This window comes from Cebus imitator, unplaced genomic scaffold (assembly GCF_001604975.1).
Source record: "Cebus imitator isolate Cc_AM_T3 unplaced genomic scaffold, Cebus_imitator-1.0 Scaffold0, whole genome shotgun sequence".
Taxonomy (NCBI): domain Eukaryota; kingdom Metazoa; phylum Chordata; class Mammalia; order Primates; family Cebidae; genus Cebus; species Cebus imitator.
The window spans coordinates 3794104-3809753 of NW_016107315.1; the positions used below are offsets into that span (position 1 = coordinate 3794104).

Here is a 15650-nt window from a genome sequence, read left to right on the forward strand (position 1 = left end):
TAGTAGAGACGGGGTTTCACCATGTTGACCAGGATGGTCTCGATCTCTTGACCTCGTGATCCACCCGCCTCGGCCTCCCAAAGTGCTGGGATTACAGGCTTGAGCCACCGCGCCCGGCACCTGGCTAATTTTTGTATTTTTAGTAGAAATGGGGTTTCACCATGTTGGCCAGGCTGGTCTCAAACTCCTGACCTCACGTGATCCTCCCACCTCAGCCTCCCAAAGTGCTGGGATTACAAGCGTAAGCCACCATCCTGGCCCATTTGCATATCCATTGAGTGTGTACTTTGTGCCAAGTTCTGTGCTAGCCACAGGCAATTCAACATTTATTGGAACGATGTAGTCCCTGTCTGCATGGAATTCATTGGCTAGGGGAGGAAGCAGTTTGCCTCTGGCCCTATGGCCAGAGCAGCCCCAGGTGAAGGTTATGAATTATTTGTCCCATCCAATGGTGTTCCAGCAATCCGCCACAGGGAGGGAAGGAGGCCCCACAGAGCTATGCTGTCTCCTTCCCAGGATGAGCTGGAGCACAGCCTGGGAGAGAGTGCAGCCCAAGGGGCAGCCGGAGTGGTGCTCTGGGTGAGCTGGGAAAATACGAGAACCAAGGTGAGTTAGGCCTGGCATAGGGGTGGGGCTAGGGTGGGGGTGGAGGAGGGGTGGGGACATTAAGCTGACTTGGGAGACACTGGCTTACCCTTTCTACCCTCAAAGTCCTGGCTGACCAGCAGGTGAGTGCCTCAGTGCTCTAGATAGGTCCATGCATGGCCATGGTGTCCCTGACACTTTCCTCCCCTCCCACCTAGGAATCATGTCAGGCCATCAAGGAGTATGTGGACACTACACTGGGACCCTTCATCCTGAACGTGACCAATGGGGCCCTTCTCTGCAGTCATGCCCTGTGCTCCGGTCATGGCCGCTGTGTCCGCCGCCCCGGCCACCCCAAAGCCCTCCTCATCCTTAACCCTGCCAGTTTCTCCATCCAGCTCAAGCCTGGTGGTGGGCCCCTGAGCCTGCAGGGTGCCCTCTCACTTGAAGATCGGGCACAGATGGCTGTGGAGTTCAAATGTCGATGCTACCCTGGCTGGCAGGGAGCGTGGTGTGGGCAGAAGAGCATGTGGTGATTGGCCACACATTGGGATGCACACATTGAGAACCTAATGCACTCTGGGTCTGTCCAGGGCTTTCTCAAATACAGGCACAGTCACAAGTCATGGTCACAGTGAGGAGTACACTCAGCCACTGTCATGAGCATATGCCGTACACACACATGCATACTTACAGACTGGAATAGTGGCATAAGGAGTTAGAACCACAGCAGACACCATCCATTCCATGTCAATATGCATCTACTTGGCAGGGTGAGAGACAATTCCTCCAGAGACACTGAGCCAGTCTTTGAGCTGCAGCAGTCACGAAGGCTCACATTCACTGAGCGCCTACTCTGCCAATATCCGTGCTAAGCATTTTATGTTGACTTATTCTTTCCTCACAATGAGGCTATGAGGAAACCGAGGCACTCACAGTGAGGGTAAGCACTTTGCCAAGGTTGCACAGCAAGAAAAGTGAGAAATTGAGATTCAAAGCCAGGCTGTCTGGCTCCAGGGGTACAGCCCTGGCACTCCTAACTGAGTGTATGGTAACCAGCCCTGCACGACCCCTGAATCTGCTGAGAGGCAGCAGCCCAGCAAATAAAGCAGTCATGATTTACTTAGCTGTTTATTGAGCGCCTAAAATGTCCAGGCCCCGGTATCCAAAGGGCACAGGAAAGGCTTGTCACTCTCACCAGATCTGACGTCAGTCTAAGGGCGGCTGCTTCCCAGGGTAGGCCCAAATTTCAGGAGGAAGCCCCACCTGATCTAACCATTTCCAAGCTGTCCTGGGGCAGGAGGCCGGCGGGAACTAGGGCAGGGCTGGCGGAGGAAAAGCCAGCTGGAGGTGGTGCCTGCGCCTGGTTGAAGGGGTGACCCGCAGGGCCTGGATGAAGCCAAATAGAGGTGGGACCTAACCTGTGACGCAATGAGGAGGCGGGGCCTGTATGGGGCCGGGCGGGGAGGAGGCGGAGTCAACTGGAGATGGGGTGGGGCTCAGCAAGGGCGGAGCCAGAGCAGAGACTGAGTCTGCGCCTGCTGAGTGTTGTGACGCGCAAACGAGGGGAGGGGCCTAAGCGGCTACGCGCGGGTGCATTGGCGCGCCGCGGATAGCGACCGCTGCCGTACAGCCGCCGCACCACTGGGGGCCAGCGCTTTCGGACTTAGGAGTCCGAGCCGGCGACTGAGTGAGATACCCAGCCGTGCGGAGCTAGGACGCGGAACATCCCGGAGGCCGCATCAACATGTCAGTACCGCCCCCTCCCCATTTGTTGCCTGTACGTCCACCCCGCGCGTGGGGTCCCCAAGTGGCCATGTCACCCCGCACGCCCTCCCTGCGTCGGTCGTTCCTTTCCAGAGCATGCCGAGCCACACCTGCTCACAGTCAGCTCTCAAAGTCCCAAAAGTTCCACAGCCTGTGACTCACTAGGAGGGAGGAGGAAACCGAGGCCCAGGAGAGACGGTGAAGCCACTCTCTGAGGACCCCGGAGCCCCGCCCCGCCCACAGTGGGTGGGGTCGGCACTGAAGGGGTTAAGGCCGCCGGGTAGTCCCTGGCTCAGGCCTAGGGGCGGATCCTGGAGCTTCCTCCCTCCAGATCGAAGAGTGCGGCTGCTGCAGAGGGGGCTGATGCAGGTGAGGGGCTTATAGCCCTGTGAATGGGGTGGGAGGTGAGGGGTGGGTGCTGCCTGTTACTGGCCAGTGTTGAATTGGCCTCAAGCTCAGGAGAGGTAAGGGGAGCCAGGAGGCCCCCACAGGAGCATGTGGGTAGAAGGATGGGTCCAACTGCCTGCCCACCCCTAGAAAACCCCCAGTGTAGACCTGCCTGACAGCAAGACCTTGGTTAAGATGGGCAAACAGTGGGGTTTGGGCACAGGTTTGGGCCCCTAACCTGGCCCCTCCAACCTGGTGACCGTTGGATACCCTGTGGATATAGGAAGGAAGCTGTGGTCTTTATCTAGGGTGCCTGCGAAACTCAGGCCGGTGGGGAACCAAGCCTGCAGAGGTAATACTGCTGTGTGACTGTGGCCAGGCAGGCCCAGTGCTGGTGCTGCTGGGGCCCCATCTGAGGGGACAGTTGGGTCTATATCCAAAGTGTCCTGAGATGGCAGAGTTGGGAAGGGGGCCATGGGCTCCAGGCAGGGAAGGCAGCCAAGACAGGCTAAAGCTGAGCCTGATGGGTGGGTGAATGGAGCCCTAGGATCCACTAAGGCAGTGGGCATTGCCCAGGTAGTTGAAAAGCTGGGAACTGGAGGAGACTCTGAACATAGGGAGATGAAAGGGACAGGAAGACCCCTAGAGGCAGTATTTCCTCTGGAGGGAACCTGGGGTAGGTTTGGGCAGGTGGTATAGTGTCTGTTTTGCACCTTCTGTCCCATGCCCTAGTGGTGTGGACTAGGAGGACTACTGGGAGACAGGAGGCCAGCAAGTAGATTGGGTCAGCTGTCTTATAGACCTGGTGGTTCAAAGGCCCCCTGTGAGGGGAGGTCCTAAGGAGGACAAATTTGTAGCCAGAGCAGGCTAGGGCCATGACTCCTGGGTTCTCCGCCAGCCTTAAGCAACTCATCCATCACTCCCAGCCTCCCTCCAATGTAGGACAGACACCTGGATCTATCTTCCCTGCTCTCCCCTATACCAGGAGTAGGGAGTGGGTCTCTTTCAGGTCACCTGTGCCATCAGGTGAGTGTGGGACAAAGTGCAGCTCACCACTCCCCAGTTCCAGTATGCATGGTCCCCCTTGCACTCTGTCAGCCCTTCCCTGCCCCAACCCCATCCTCCTTCCTGGCACAGCCCAGCATGGCTGTTATCTACAGGAGGAGAGCCCCTGTGGTCTGAAGAGATGCCACTGCCTGGAGACTGGAGTCTTAACCTCTAGCGTGGCACTGAGCCACCTGCAACCTAGCAGGAGGTTACCCTGGCTCCCAGCCTGACTCAGCTGAACCTGAATCCTATGCGTAGGCAAGAGCTGACTGTGAGCCCTGGCCCAGCCAAGCTGACCCTTACACTAGACCCTAATACACCAGATGGAGCTGATCCTGAGTACCAGCCCAGCTGAGCTGACTCTGGATCCTACCTGCCAGCCAGAGCTGACCCTGAAATCCAGCCTGACCAAGCTAACCCTGGATCCTACGTGCCAGCGAGAGCTGCCTCTGGATTCCACATGCCATCCAAAGATGACCTTCAGTCCTAGTGCAGCTGAGCTTACTCTGGATCCTGAACACCAGCCAGAGAAGACCCTAGCTCCTAGCCTAGCTGAGTTGACCCTGGAGCCTGTGCACCGCCGACCCGAGCTCCTGGATGCTTGTGCTGACCTCATCAATGATGAGTGGCCCCGCAGCCGTGCCTCCCGCCTGCACTCCCTGGGCCAGTCCTCAGATGCCTTCCCCCTCTGCCTGATGCTGCTGAGCCCCAACCCCACACCTGAAGCAGCACCCATTGTGGTGGGCCATGCCCGCCTGTCACGGGTGCTGAACCAGCCCCAGAGCCTCTTAGTGGAGACGGTGGTAGTGGCCCGGGCCCTGAGGGGCCGTGGCTTTGGCCGCCGCCTCATGGAGGGCCTGGAGGTGTTTGCTCGGGCCCGGGGCTTCCGCAAGCTGCACCTCACCACCCATGACCAGCTGCACTTCTATACCCACCTGGGCTACCAGCTGGGTGAGCCTGTGCAGGGCCTGGTCTTCACCAGCAGACAGCTGCCTGCCACCCTGCTTAATTTCTTCCCCATGGCCCTCTCTCCCCGGCTACCCTGGAAGGCCCCAAACCTAACTGTCCAAGCTGCCCCAAGGGGTCCCAAAGGGCCTCCATTGCCACCACCCCCTCCCCTACCTGAGTGCCTGACCACCTCACCCCCAGCTCCATCAGGGCCCCCTCCAAAAAGCCTGCTGGAGACACAATACCAAAACATGAGAGGGTGCCCCATATTCTGGATGGAAAAAGACATCTGAGGCCATCCAGGGCAAGGAGTTGTCTTTTTGGGTCAATAGACTGCCCTGGACAGTCTACCAGCCTCATCCACCAACCATACCTCAGCTGCTAGCCCCTGCAGGGGCAGCTTTAGCCTGAGCAGTGGGGCCAGGAGGTGGAGCTGGCTCAGAGCCATCAGTTTGGCTGAATAAAGGCTCTGTTGGGTGTGGCTGTGACAGTTTGTTTGTTGAACCCCCTTACCCTCACCTCTCACCTCTTCTGCAGGTCCCCTATTCCTGCAGAAGCCCCCAGATTCGCCTTGGCCCTGAGGCCATTGATGGGAGGATGCCTGTACTTTGCCCTTCCCCCCCAACCAGGCCCAGGAGACAGGGTGGCTGTTCTCTTCCCCATTGACTCACTCACTACCGTTCACTAAGCCCAGAACAGGACATAGGCAATGGGGAACTAGACAGGCAGGGTGATGGATAGGGAGACAAACAGGCATACAGCGGCAGGATCCATGTGGCACAGGGGAGGTAAAGATGCTTTGGAAACCCAAGTGCCTTCACTCCACCTGGGGATCCAGGAGACCTTGCAGGGCAGTGATGTCACAGCAGAGACCTGAGTGCTAGGTAGGAATTAAACCAGGCAGGTAAGGAGGTGGGAGCTGAGTGTTCTTGGAACAGGGAACAAGGTGTGCAGAGGAAAGAAGAGGACTTGTAACAGCTGTAGGAGGACACTGGTGTCTTCACAAAGATGGGAAACATGGGAGGGAATGTACCCTCAGCTCACTGTAAAGCGCACTTTGGTGTGTACCTGCCACTCGATGCCCGGGAGATCATAGCCAGCTTATGGTGTGGCTGCTTTAAAAAGCCCAAGAGACCCTGGGGAAACATGTTTTCTTTAGGCTCCTCCCATAGGATAAGGAGGAGCTGGGGGAGCTTTCCTGGCTTTCCCTGCTATGTGGAAGGTGTGGCCATGGCCATGGACTCTAAGCTCACACATCCCTCTCTCCTGCAGGTTTCCATCCTTGGGGCATGACCACGCAACTAGGCCTGGTGCTGGGGGTGGCCCTGTGCCTGGGTTGTGGCCAGCCCCTGCCACACATCCCTGAACACCCCTTCTCTGTGCTGTGGAATGTACCCTCAGCACACTGTAAAGCCCGTTTTGGTGTGCACCTGCCACTCAATACCCTGGGCATCATAGCCAACCATGGCCAGCATTTCCATGGTCAGAATATGACCATTTTCTACAAGAACCAGCTGGGCCTCTATCCCTACTTTGGGCCCAGGGGCACAGTTCACAATGGGGGAATCCCCCAGGCTTTGCCCCTTGACCGTCACCTGGCACTGGCTGCCTACCAGATCCACCACAGCCTGAGACCCAGCTTTGCTGGCCCAGCAGTGCTGGATTGGGAGGAGTGGTGTCCACTCTGGGCTGGGAACTGGGGCCACCGCCGGGCCTATCAGGCAGCTTCTTGGGCTTGGGCACAGCAGGTATTCCCTGACCTGGACCCTCAGGAGCAGCTCTACAAGGCCTATACTGGCTTTGAGCAGGCGGCCCGTGCGCTGATGGAGGATACGCTGCGGCTGGGCCAGGCACTGCGGCCCCATGGACTCTGGGGCTTCTATCGCTACCCAAACTGCGGCAATGGCTGGCATAGTACAGCTTCCAACTATACCGGCCGCTGCCGTGCAGCCACCCTTGCCCGAAACACCCAACTGCATTGGCTCTGGGCCGCCTCCAGTGCTCTCTTCCCCAGCATCTACCTACCACCCAGCCTGCCACCTGCCTACCACCAGGCCTTTGTCCGACATCGCCTGGAGGAGGCCTTCCGTGTGGCCCTTGTTGGGCACCAACATCCCCTGCCTGTCTTGGCCTATGTCCGCCTTACACACCGGAGATCTAGGCGGTTCCTGTCCCAGGTAAGTGGGAGCTGAGGTCTAGGGGCCTGAATCAGGAGGTATGGCCCTGTTCTTGGAAGATCCCAGAAGACCTTGCCTAGGGGTAGGTCCTAATCTAGGGGTTTTGAGCAGAAGACCCTGTCGTGGAGCATCTGATGAGGGAGGTATGGCTCTGCCCTGGAAGATCTTGAGGCGTAGGGAGGCCCAGCCTTTGGAGCCCTGGTCTGAGGGGAGATAGATCTGAGTGGAAGGCCTGAGAAGCCACTCAGAGACTCGATACAAAGGAGCCCTACTCGGGCTGAGTGGCTCACACCTATAATCCCAGTACTTTGGGAGTCTGAGATGGAAGGATTCCTTGAGGTCAAGAGTTTGAGACCAGCCTGGGCAATACAGTAAGACCCCAGTCTCTACCCAAGTTGGCCAGGCTAGTCTTGAACTCCTGACCTCAGGTGATCTGCCCACCTCAGCCTCCCAAATTGCTGGCATTACAGGTGTGAGCCACCACGCCCAGCCGCTAATTTTTATATTTTTGTAGAGATGGGGTTTCATCATGTTGCCCAGGCTGGCTCTGGACTCAAGCAGTCCTCCCGCTTTGGCCTCCCAAAGTGCTGGGATTAGAGGTGTGAGCCACTGCACCCAGCCTAAAAAGTTATTAGCCAGGTGTTATGACATGGGCCTGTAGTCCCAGCTACTTGGGAGGCTGAGATGAGGTGGGAGGATCACTTGATCCCAGGAGTTTAAGGCTGCAGTGAGCTATGATCATGCCACTGAACTCCAGCCTGGATGACAGAGCAAAACCCTGCCTCTAAAACCAAACCAAACTAGAAGGGCCCCACTGTAGAGGTAGAATCAGATTGTGGCAGTGAACCAGAAGAGTTTCTTAAAGGTGGATGTGGACCCACATGGATCTGGCCAGTCTAGCCCTGGCTTAGCAGCTCTCTGCCTCTAGGATGACCTTGTGCAGACCATTGGTGTGAGCGCAGCACTAGGGGCAGCCGGCGTGGTGCTCTGGGGGGACCTGAGCCTCTCCAGCTCTGAGGTGATCATTGCCCCTTTGAGCCTGTCATGTAGCACATGCTGGGGTCCCAGGGTGAGGGATGGCCATGTCAAGACTGTGGAGCATATATTGACACATCCCTTCCTTTCTTAGGAGGAGTGCTGGCATCTCCATGACTACCTGGTGCACACCTTGGGCCCCTATGTGATCAATGTGACCAGGGCAGCAATGGCCTGCAGTCACCAGCAGTGCCATGGCCACGGGCGCTGTGCCTGGCGAGATCCAGGACAGATGGAAGCATTTCTACACCTGTGGCCAGACGGAAGCCTTGGAGGTTGGAAGTCCTTCAGCTGCCACTGTTACTGGGGCTGGGCTGGCCCTACCTGCCGGGAGCCCAGGCCTGGGCCTAAAGAAGCAGTATAAAGCCAGGGCCCCTGCCACTGCCTCTTCTTTCCCTGCTGCCACTTTTCCAGTCCAGGAGCTACTGTGTCCCACTCTTGCTCTATTCAGCTTACCAACCCTCCCAAAAGCACACACTCCACTTCTCTTGGAATCCCTGAGGCATGGAAGGGGCCAGAAAAAAGGCTTATAAAACCAGAGGCCTTCTGAGATCACGTGACTCCTCCATGGCAAGGAAGCAGTTCCAGGGAGAGTCACGTTCCAGCTAGTTAGGGGTGCCAGCCCAGGGCTTTGTACCTACACCTTACTAGACCCATGGAGAGGTCACAGGAGATGGGCCATGCGCGGGCAGATGGGCCCCAAAAAATCTTGGCTAAGGTCTGTTAAGTGCTAAGCTGTTGTCTGTACTCTTTCATCATAAAATCACTTTTTCTTCCACTGCCTGAGGTTTGGCTGCTCCTCCTGTTATCCCAAACTCTAAGCCCTTTCCGGGGTCCCCAGACCTAGGCAGCGGTCGGCCTCGTCGGGAGTGTCCTGCCAAGTGCCTTTAGAAGCCAGTCCTGCCGTGGCGCTCCACTGAGGGACGCTTCGGAGTTAACGACCGTGCACTAGTGGCCACCAAGGGGCTGAGGCACGCGCAGGGCATTGTGGGAACATAGTTAAGCTAGCGCGTCGTCGGCGAGTGGGCTCCAGGCGTGGACTACCATTCCCGTGGTGCTCTACGCGCAGCTCAGGCCCCTGGGATTAGTAGTTTTGGTTGCGTCGATGTGGGTCTGAACCGGATGGCCGGGAACTCGACTTCCCAGCGACCTGTTTGGCAGGGCGGGCCGCCTCGGGAAGATGGTGGCGCGCGCGGCGTGTGGCTCCCGTCTGGCCAAGTCTCAGCGCAGCGCACCGGCCGGCGTCTTGCTGGCCTGGAGCCCACACCCACCGGGTCCCTGACCCCGCGCCCCCTGCGCCCCCCGCGCCCGGTTCCCAGCATGCCTCGCGCCCGTAAGGGCAACACGCTCCGAAAGGGTGGTCAGCGCCGTGGAGGAGGTGAGTGGGGTGGGGGGCGCCGAGCTTATGAGCGGCAGGTGGGGGTCCTGCTGGTTCCCTGTAGTTGTTCCCGAGGGCCCTGGGTGGGGAACCCTTTCGGCCAGCCCCAGGCAGCTTCCCGGAACTCTACGGAGGCTGGCACGTGCCGCAGCAGTCATTGGCCACGTGCGTGCCCAACTTGATCTCGCTGCTCACTGCCTGTTGGGAGCCCGCGCTCCCAGCGGTGACCCGGCCAGCCTTTCCGGGCCTCAGTTTCTCTATTGCCTCTCTGCCTCAGTGGCCTGCTGGGTGGACAAACTCACCGGACAGAGCAGAAAGCCAGTCCCCTCGCCAAACCCTGATCCTTTCCTGGACTGGTCAAGGAAGTTGGCGGGAGTCCTGGATTGCTTGGGTGAACAGAAGGAGGGGGCTCTGTTGGGAAGTTACAGAATTAGGGCCTTGGCAGCTTGGCAGGCCTGACCCCACAAGGTGGCTGAGTATCCTGGAGCCTGAGGCAGCTTTGGGACTCTCTTATCAGCTTAGACCAGGAGCCTGTCTTAATGTAGTAAACACATATGTTTACTTTGCTGGGATGGGGTGCCTACCATGCACAATTTTATTTATTTTTATTTTTGACGGGGAGGGGAGGAAAGCCTGGCACAGAAAGAAGGAAAAGACCTAGGCACAACTTTAAACTGGTCACCACCCTGGTGGGATTTGGGTGGGGGACATCTAATAGGATTTGGAACATGTTCACTGAGTGGTGTCAGCTCCAGACTTAGGACTCAGGTAGGCCTGCGGGGAGGTACTTATGGGTAAGTCCCAAGAAGATGGAGAAGAGAGCAAGTTGTGCAGAGGTCTGGCAGCTGGAGGGACCCCAGCATAGTGGAGTGAATGAGGGAAGGCTGGGCTGCTCTGTCAGGTAGGATAGTAAGATAAAAGGGGAGCAGAGGCCAGTGTGCCGGCTGGACTTTGTCCTGCAGGTGAGGGCTGTGAGTAGTTCTGAGAAGTAGGTCCAGCCTGATGATCAGACCCTGTCCAAAACTCTGCCACAGCAGCCACCCTTGCCAATGTCAGCCCTTGGCCCTGGACAGACCCCACATACAGGAGTGCACCAGCCCTACTGACCTGACCCTTGGCTTTGATTTTTCCTCTCCGAGAGGGTGTACCATTCCATCTTTTGGGATTATGAGGTCAGGTGAGGTACCCCAGCCATCCCTCATCAGTGGAGGCAAGTTGAGTGTCCTATTCCACCTTCCCCCAGGTGTCCGGAGCAGTGCCCAAGCTGACTCAGGTTCCAGTGAGGATGAGGCAGCCAGTGAGGCCCGCAGCACCGCCAGCGAATGCCCCAGCCTTCTCAGCACCACTGCAGAGGACAGCCTTGGTGAGAGCAAGTGGAAGTTTGACAGGGGCTTGGTGAGGGGGCTTCATGGGACAAGAAGAAGTGCTGACCAGGTGGCCTTGCAGGGGGGGATGTCGTGGATGAGCAGGGCCAGCAAGAAGACCTTGAGGAGAAGCTGAAGGAGTATGTGGACTGCCTCACAGACAAGAGGTACCCCTGACTGCCAGCCAACTCTTACACCCAGCTCCAAGTGTGACCAAGGGAGGGCTGGCCCATATGACCCCTCTTCTTGACCTCCCCCAGTGCCAAGACCCGGCAGGGTGCTCTTGAGAGCCTGCGCCTGGCCCTGGCATCCCGCCTACTCCCTGACTTCTTGCTGGAGCGCTGCCTCACGCTAGCCGATGCCCTGGAAAAGTGCCTCAAGAAAGGTTGGACCTGGGGGTGCATGGGAGACTTAAACTTCGCAGACACTGGCCCTTGCTGCATGGGCTGACTGGAAAGCATCCCACAGGGAAGGGCGAGGAACAGGCCCTGGCTGCCGCTTTGCTAGGCCTGCTCTGCGTGCAGCTGGGCCCTGGACCCAAGGGTGAGGAGCTGTTCCACAGCCTGCAGCCGCTGCTCATCTCTGTGCTCAGTGACAGCACAGCTAGCCCTGCCGCCCAGCTCCACGTGAGTGTGCCCGTGCCCCATGAAACCCTTCCTCCACCTTATCCCTCAGCAGAATGGTGGGTTCCTCCTGTCTTCAGCCTCCCCTACTCTGAGGGGGGTGAGCTCCAGGGCTGGGAACGCAGGTTCACCTGCTGACCGTGGCATGGCATTGCCCTCCTCCCAACAGTGCGCTTCTGCCCTTGGCCTGGGCTGCTACGTGGCTGCCGCCGACATCCAGGTGAGTGGTCTTTGGGCACAGGTGGTAGAACACCTAGGCTTGTAACTCTGCCTCTGAGTTCCCCTGCCTTCCTGTGCTCCTAGGACGTGGTCTCTTGCCTTGCTTGCTTAGAAAGTGTTTTCAGCCGGTTTTATGGCTTGGGCAGCTCTGCAACTCCTGTGGTCCCTGCCAGCCTGCACAGCCTACTCTGTGCTGCCCTGCAGGCCTGGGCGTTACTGCTCACCATCTGCCCCAGCACCCACTTCAGCCACATCCTTGACAGGTAGGTGTGGCTGTCCACTGGGATGGGTAGGGGATCTCAAAGAGGCCCCCAACCCACACATGTAGCTCAGCCTGCCCCTTCCCTAGGCAGCTGCCCCGGCTGCCCCAGCTCTTGTCCAGTGAAAGTGTGAACCTGCGGATCGCTGCTGGTGAAACCATTGCCCTGCTCTTTGAGCTTGCCCGGGACCTTGAGGTGCGAGGGACAGGGATGGGGGTGCTTGGTGACACCACCTGCCCATCGAAGGCTGGATGCAGGGGTGCAACAGAAAACAGAATAGCTTTAGGTCATTATGTAGAGGATGTGGCCCCAACACAGATTAATCTGCCAGATGTCATGATGGGTGCCCTGAGCCAGGGTGTCCTGGCCAGGCAGAGGCCAAGGAGGGGTCAAAGGGGCCAGGCAGAGAAGAGACGGTCTCTCAGTGAAAACAGGGGTTTAGGCAGTGCTGCGTTGAGAGCCAGCAGAGCTCAAGCATTTGCTACACACCCTTCAACACTCGCATTGCAGGAGGAGTTTGTTTACAAGGACATGGAGGCCCTCTGCAGTGTCCTGCGCACTCTGGCCACTGACAGCAACAAGTACCGTGCTAAGGCTGATCGCCGGCGCCAGCGCTCTACTTTCCGCGCCGTGCTGCACTCCGTGGAGGTGTGTGTGAGAACATATGTGTCCTAGCAAGGGTGCACCCCCAGGCATAACAGCTAAGCCCAGTTGTGTGGGTCCCTCTAACCCTGCAGGGCGGTGAATGCGAAGAAGAGACAGTGCGCTTCGGCTTTGAGGTGCTCTACATGGACAGCTGGGCTCGGCACCGGATCTATGCTGCTTTCAAGGAAGTGCTGGGTTCGGGCATGCACCACCACCTCCAGGTGCGGGGACACACAGGGAGGGAGCACCTGGCTTGGCTGCTTCAGGCTGGCCTGGGCTCACTGCCCTCTGCCCCCCAGAACAATGAGCTACTCCGTGACATCTTTGGGCTGGGCCCTGTGCTGGTGCTGGATGCTGCTGCCCTGAAGGCCTGCAAGGTTCCACGCTTCGAGAAGGTTTGTTCCCTTGGGCACCTTCCTCTTCCCCCTATTCCCCTGTTTCCTGGAGGCCTGGAATTCTGCAGTGGCTGGAAGAGGAGCCCCAGGCCTTTCCCTTCCCTGCTCCCCAGGGTATCACTCTCTGTCCCCACTCCAGCACCTGTACAACGCTGCCGCCTTCAAAGCCCGGACCAAGGCTCGAAGCCGTGTGCGGGACAAGCGGGCAGACATCCTGTGAAGCAGGACCAGCCGAAAAGGAGAGTCTCCATACCTTTGGTCCATATTTTTAACAGAAGACAGTGCAACAACTGGATTCCACCAGTATTTGTCACTTTATTTTTTTAATTAGAAAATCAAAAACAGACATGGGGTGGGCAGCTGGGGGCCTGGACACTTGGGACCCTGGCTCCTTTCTCCCTGCACTCAGCCCCGTGGCCTCTTCCTGCCTTGTCTCAGGCCAGGCTAAATATGTGCCTGTCCCAGGGCTGTGGGGGAGGCACTAGGGAGTCTTTCCCTTCCTTTTCTTTCTCAGGCCTTGCTCCCCTAGGATGACCCACTCTTAGGTGGGTGGTAGCATCTGGACAAATGCCACTACAGCAGGTGGGGAGACAAAGTTACCTGGAATGGATTTGTGTGCTGATTTTTAAGGATTATTAGAGATATTAAACAGAATGCTCAGCCTTCTGTGGTCTTAACCCCTGAGTATTTTTCTTTTCTCTCTCCCTATCTATCTATCACCCCACACTTGGGCCCAACTGGGTCTTCCCCCATGTCACATTTGCCCTCCAAGGCTCCCCCAGGTGGCGCCTCTCCCCCCACTCAGAGCCCCAATCTGTCTTTGAGAGCTGAGGCTGGACCCCCACTGGGAGGCCTGGCAGAGTTTGGTGACTGCCGTGAGGCAGCTATTTCTAGACTTCAGAACCTGCCATCTGGAGGTGGCCAGAGATTGCTGACAGGCCACAGGAGGAGCCAGGAGGCTGGTACACCTTCCCCTGACCTTGGGTCACCCAGAACAAAGGCTTGGCACCAGACGCTTGGCTAGGCCTGGCTTGAAGAGATCAGGAGAGGCAGGTAGCTGTGAAATCGGTATCAGGTTCTTTTTTTTTTTTAAAGATGGGGTTTCACCATGATGGCCAAGCTGGTTTTGAACTCCTGACCTCAGGTGATCCACCCACCTCAGCCTCCCAAACAGCTAGGATTACAGGCGTGAGCCACCACGCCCGGCGGTATCAGGTTCTTACACAAAAATCTCACCCAGGAAATAATGTAGATGTGGCAGCCAGCAGTAGGGAAGGAGAGACCTGCCCATAGCCACTTTATTCCTCCCAACACACACCCCCAGGCCCCAGATCCAAGTGGCATCAGCAGGGTGCTGCTTGGGCCTCACTGGAGTTGAGCCTCCGAAGCTGGCTGAGGCTGGCCAGGCGGAGTTTGAGTAGCGTCTCCTCCTGCGTGTGCAGTGTGTGTGCCAGGATGCGTAGGGATTCACTCTGCAGCACTATAAATGAGAAGTCGGGGATCACGAGACCATGTGCCACCCCAGCCCAGGACTGGGGGCACCCGTGAGCCTCCCATCCCATCCTTTGTTGCTGCAGCATCTGCAGTTCCTCCTTCCAACTGCATAGAAGTGCCTCCCAAGCTCCACTGCCCTGCCCTCTTCCTACCGGCAGCCTGTGCATCCATACCGCTCAGGTAGACAGCCAGGAGTGCGAGTGCCAGGCAGGTGAGCACCAGCAGCGTGAGCAGCAGCAGGAACCCTCGTCTGTACACAGGACTGCAGCCAGCCTGGGCACACAGCGACGGCGGCAAAACACCCAGCAGCTCATCCCATGGCCGTACCTCTTCAGTCAGATAGGGGCGCAGTGTGCCTGCTGGGTGGATGGGACAGCGGGAGGGTGGTGGGTGCACCTGCTTTCATCCCCACCCCCAGCACATTATCCACCCCTGTCCCGGCTCACCTCCGCTGTGTAGGTCGCTGATGGACTCCACACGGTGCAGGCGCACCTCCTGCACATGGTTGGGGGCCAGTGCCCCACTGCTCCTCTGGCTGGGCATCACTGGTGCCATGGAGTCTGCAGGGCCAGTGCAGGCTGATTTAGCCAGTGGTGGATCAACCCCCTTCTATCAGGTGGCTGGCTGATCCTTCAGGCAGCAGGGACTTCGGAGGATAGGGATAGTGGGGCATTTGGCTCCAAATCCCCTAAAGCTGACTCTGGAATGACCCTTGATTTGGATCCAGGATGATCCCAGACCCTTAAAGGTTTATTCTGTACACAGGAGCAACAGACACATTTGATTTGTTTCCTTCTAAGCACCCCAGGGACTCGGACATTCCTCCGCCTCCTCATTTCTAGCAGTTATCAGCCTTTTATACTAAACCCACAGAGAATGCAATTCAGTCCCAGGACATCCACTGTTGAGTATGAAGGGTTTTTTTTTTTTCCCCAATTTCCTGATACTTACGAATTTCAGTTCCCAGAAGTGGAATTATTGCATCCAAGAGTAGGGATTTTTTTTTTAAGTCTCAAAAAAAAGAACACAACAAAAAGAGTCTCCCTGTGTTGCTCAGGCTGGAGTGCTATGGTAAGATCTTGCCTCACTGCAACCTCCACCTCCTGGGTTCAAGCAGTTCTGCATCAGCCTCCTGAGTAGCTGGGATTACAGGTGTGTACCACCATGCCCAGCTAGTTTTTGTATTTTTAGTAGAGACGAGGATTCACCATGTTTGCCCAGCCTGGTCTTGAACTCCTGACCTCAAGTGATCCACCTGCCTTGGCCTTCATTACAGGCATGAACCACTGCACCCAGCTGGTTTTTGTTTGCTTTTTTTTTTTTTTT

At 57.4% G+C, this 15650-nt stretch overlaps 5 protein-coding genes across 16 annotated transcripts in view; 4 read left to right on the top strand and 1 right to left on the bottom strand.

Annotated features, from left to right (window-relative positions):
* The window catches only part of HYAL1 (hyaluronidase 1), a 21461-nt gene extending 12734 nt beyond the window's left edge, over nucleotides 1-8727 (top strand). Inside the window, exons 3-7 of one of the 3 annotated variants that reach the window (XM_037741012.1) lie at nucleotides 517-606; nucleotides 804-2334; nucleotides 6767-6911; nucleotides 7840-7929; nucleotides 8041-8727. In XM_037741012.1, the coding sequence (XP_037596940.1) occupies nucleotides 517-606; nucleotides 804-1121 (408 nt within the window). In that variant the 3' untranslated portion in view covers nucleotides 1122-2334; nucleotides 6767-6911; nucleotides 7840-7929; nucleotides 8041-8727. The remainder of the gene's footprint in view (nucleotides 1-516; nucleotides 607-803; nucleotides 2335-6766; nucleotides 6912-7839; nucleotides 7930-8040) is intronic. The other 2 variants (XM_017504690.2, XM_017505375.2) reach the window with 2 other exon arrangements.
* Nucleotides 2103-8727, top strand: HYAL3 (hyaluronidase 3). Of its 4 annotated transcripts, none has more exons than XM_017506467.2 (4): nucleotides 2103-2334; nucleotides 6007-6911; nucleotides 7840-7929; nucleotides 8041-8727. In XM_017506467.2, the coding sequence occupies exons 2-4, from the start codon at nucleotides 6024-6026 to the stop codon at nucleotides 8308-8310; spliced, it is 1248 nt and encodes a 415-aa protein (XP_017361956.1). In that variant the 5' UTR covers nucleotides 2103-2334; nucleotides 6007-6023; the 3' UTR covers nucleotides 8311-8727. The 4 variants fall into 4 exon arrangements, with proteins under 4 accessions (XP_017361956.1, XP_017363360.1, XP_017362660.1 ...); XM_017507171.2 differs by lacking the exon at nucleotides 2103-2334 and adding an exon at nucleotides 2634-2721; XM_017507871.2 differs by lacking the exon at nucleotides 7840-7929 and having other exon boundaries at nucleotides 2161-2334.
* NAA80 (N-alpha-acetyltransferase 80, NatH catalytic subunit) lies at nucleotides 2247-5222 on the top strand. Of its 4 annotated transcripts, none has more exons than XM_017509603.2 (2): nucleotides 2247-2334; nucleotides 3900-5222. In XM_017509603.2, the coding sequence occupies exon 2, from the start codon at nucleotides 4110-4112 to the stop codon at nucleotides 5025-5027; it is 918 nt and encodes a 305-aa protein (XP_017365092.1). In that variant the 5' UTR covers nucleotides 2247-2334; nucleotides 3900-4109; the 3' UTR covers nucleotides 5028-5222. The 4 variants fall into 4 exon arrangements, with proteins under 4 accessions (XP_017365092.1, XP_017365756.1, XP_037597125.1 ...); XM_017510267.2 differs by having other exon boundaries at nucleotides 4045-5222; XM_037741197.1 differs by lacking the exon at nucleotides 2247-2334 and adding an exon at nucleotides 2632-2721 and having other exon boundaries at nucleotides 3877-5222.
* A 238-nt stretch (nucleotides 8728-8965) lies between the features above and the next one.
* Nucleotides 8966-13507, top strand: IFRD2 (interferon related developmental regulator 2). Of its 2 annotated transcripts, XM_017501793.1 has the most exons (12): nucleotides 8966-9324; nucleotides 10568-10687; nucleotides 10771-10855; nucleotides 10949-11073; nucleotides 11157-11314; nucleotides 11481-11531; nucleotides 11615-11793; nucleotides 11880-11985; nucleotides 12301-12438; nucleotides 12528-12656; nucleotides 12735-12830; nucleotides 12970-13507. In XM_017501793.1, the coding sequence occupies exons 1-12, from the start codon at nucleotides 9069-9071 to the stop codon at nucleotides 13048-13050; spliced, it is 1524 nt and encodes a 507-aa protein (XP_017357282.1). In that variant the 5' UTR covers nucleotides 8966-9068; the 3' UTR covers nucleotides 13051-13507. The 2 variants fall into 2 exon arrangements, with proteins under 2 accessions (XP_017357282.1, XP_037596832.1); XM_037740904.1 differs by lacking the exon at nucleotides 11880-11985 and having other exon boundaries at nucleotides 8976-9324; nucleotides 10568-10693.
* A 572-nt stretch (nucleotides 13508-14079) lies between these two features.
* LSMEM2 (leucine rich single-pass membrane protein 2) overlaps nucleotides 14080-15650 on the bottom strand; it is an 8576-nt gene continuing 7005 nt past the window's right edge. For 2 of the 3 annotated variants that reach the window (XM_017515213.2, XM_037741424.1), the window contains exons 2-4: nucleotides 14771-14884; nucleotides 14498-14683; nucleotides 14080-14310 (exon numbers count right to left, since the gene is read on the bottom strand). In XM_017515213.2, the coding sequence (XP_017370702.1) occupies nucleotides 14174-14310; nucleotides 14498-14683; nucleotides 14771-14879 (432 nt within the window). In that variant the 5' untranslated portion in view covers nucleotides 14880-14884 and the 3' untranslated portion in view covers nucleotides 14080-14173. The remainder of the gene's footprint in view (nucleotides 14311-14497; nucleotides 14684-14770; nucleotides 14885-15650) is intronic. The other variant, XM_017514520.2, reaches the window with a different exon arrangement.

Excerpts from the sequence above, each read along its gene's own strand:
- NAA80 (XM_017509603.2), top strand. The coding sequence starts at position 4,110 with ATGGAGCTGATCCTGAGTACCAGCCCAGCTGAGCTGACTCTGGATCCT.
- HYAL3 (XM_017506467.2), top strand. The coding sequence starts at position 6,024 with ATGACCACGCAACTAGGCCTGGTGCTGGGGGTGGCCCTGTGCCTGGGT. Across the intron at positions 6,912-7,839 it reads CTAGGCGGTTCCTGTCCCAG|GATGACCTTGTGCAGACCAT; the intron begins GTAAGTGGGAGC and ends CTCTGCCTCTAG. Across the intron at positions 7,930-8,040 it reads TGAGCCTCTCCAGCTCTGAG|GAGGAGTGCTGGCATCTCCA; the intron begins GTGATCATTGCC and ends TTCCTTTCTTAG.
- IFRD2 (XM_017501793.1), top strand. The coding sequence starts at position 9,069 with ATGGCCGGGAACTCGACTTCCCAGCGACCTGTTTGGCAGGGCGGGCCG. Across the intron at positions 9,325-10,567 it reads TGGTCAGCGCCGTGGAGGAG|GTGTCCGGAGCAGTGCCCAA; the intron begins GTGAGTGGGGTG and ends ACCTTCCCCCAG. Across the intron at positions 12,657-12,734 it reads GCATGCACCACCACCTCCAG|AACAATGAGCTACTCCGTGA; the intron begins GTGCGGGGACAC and ends TCTGCCCCCCAG.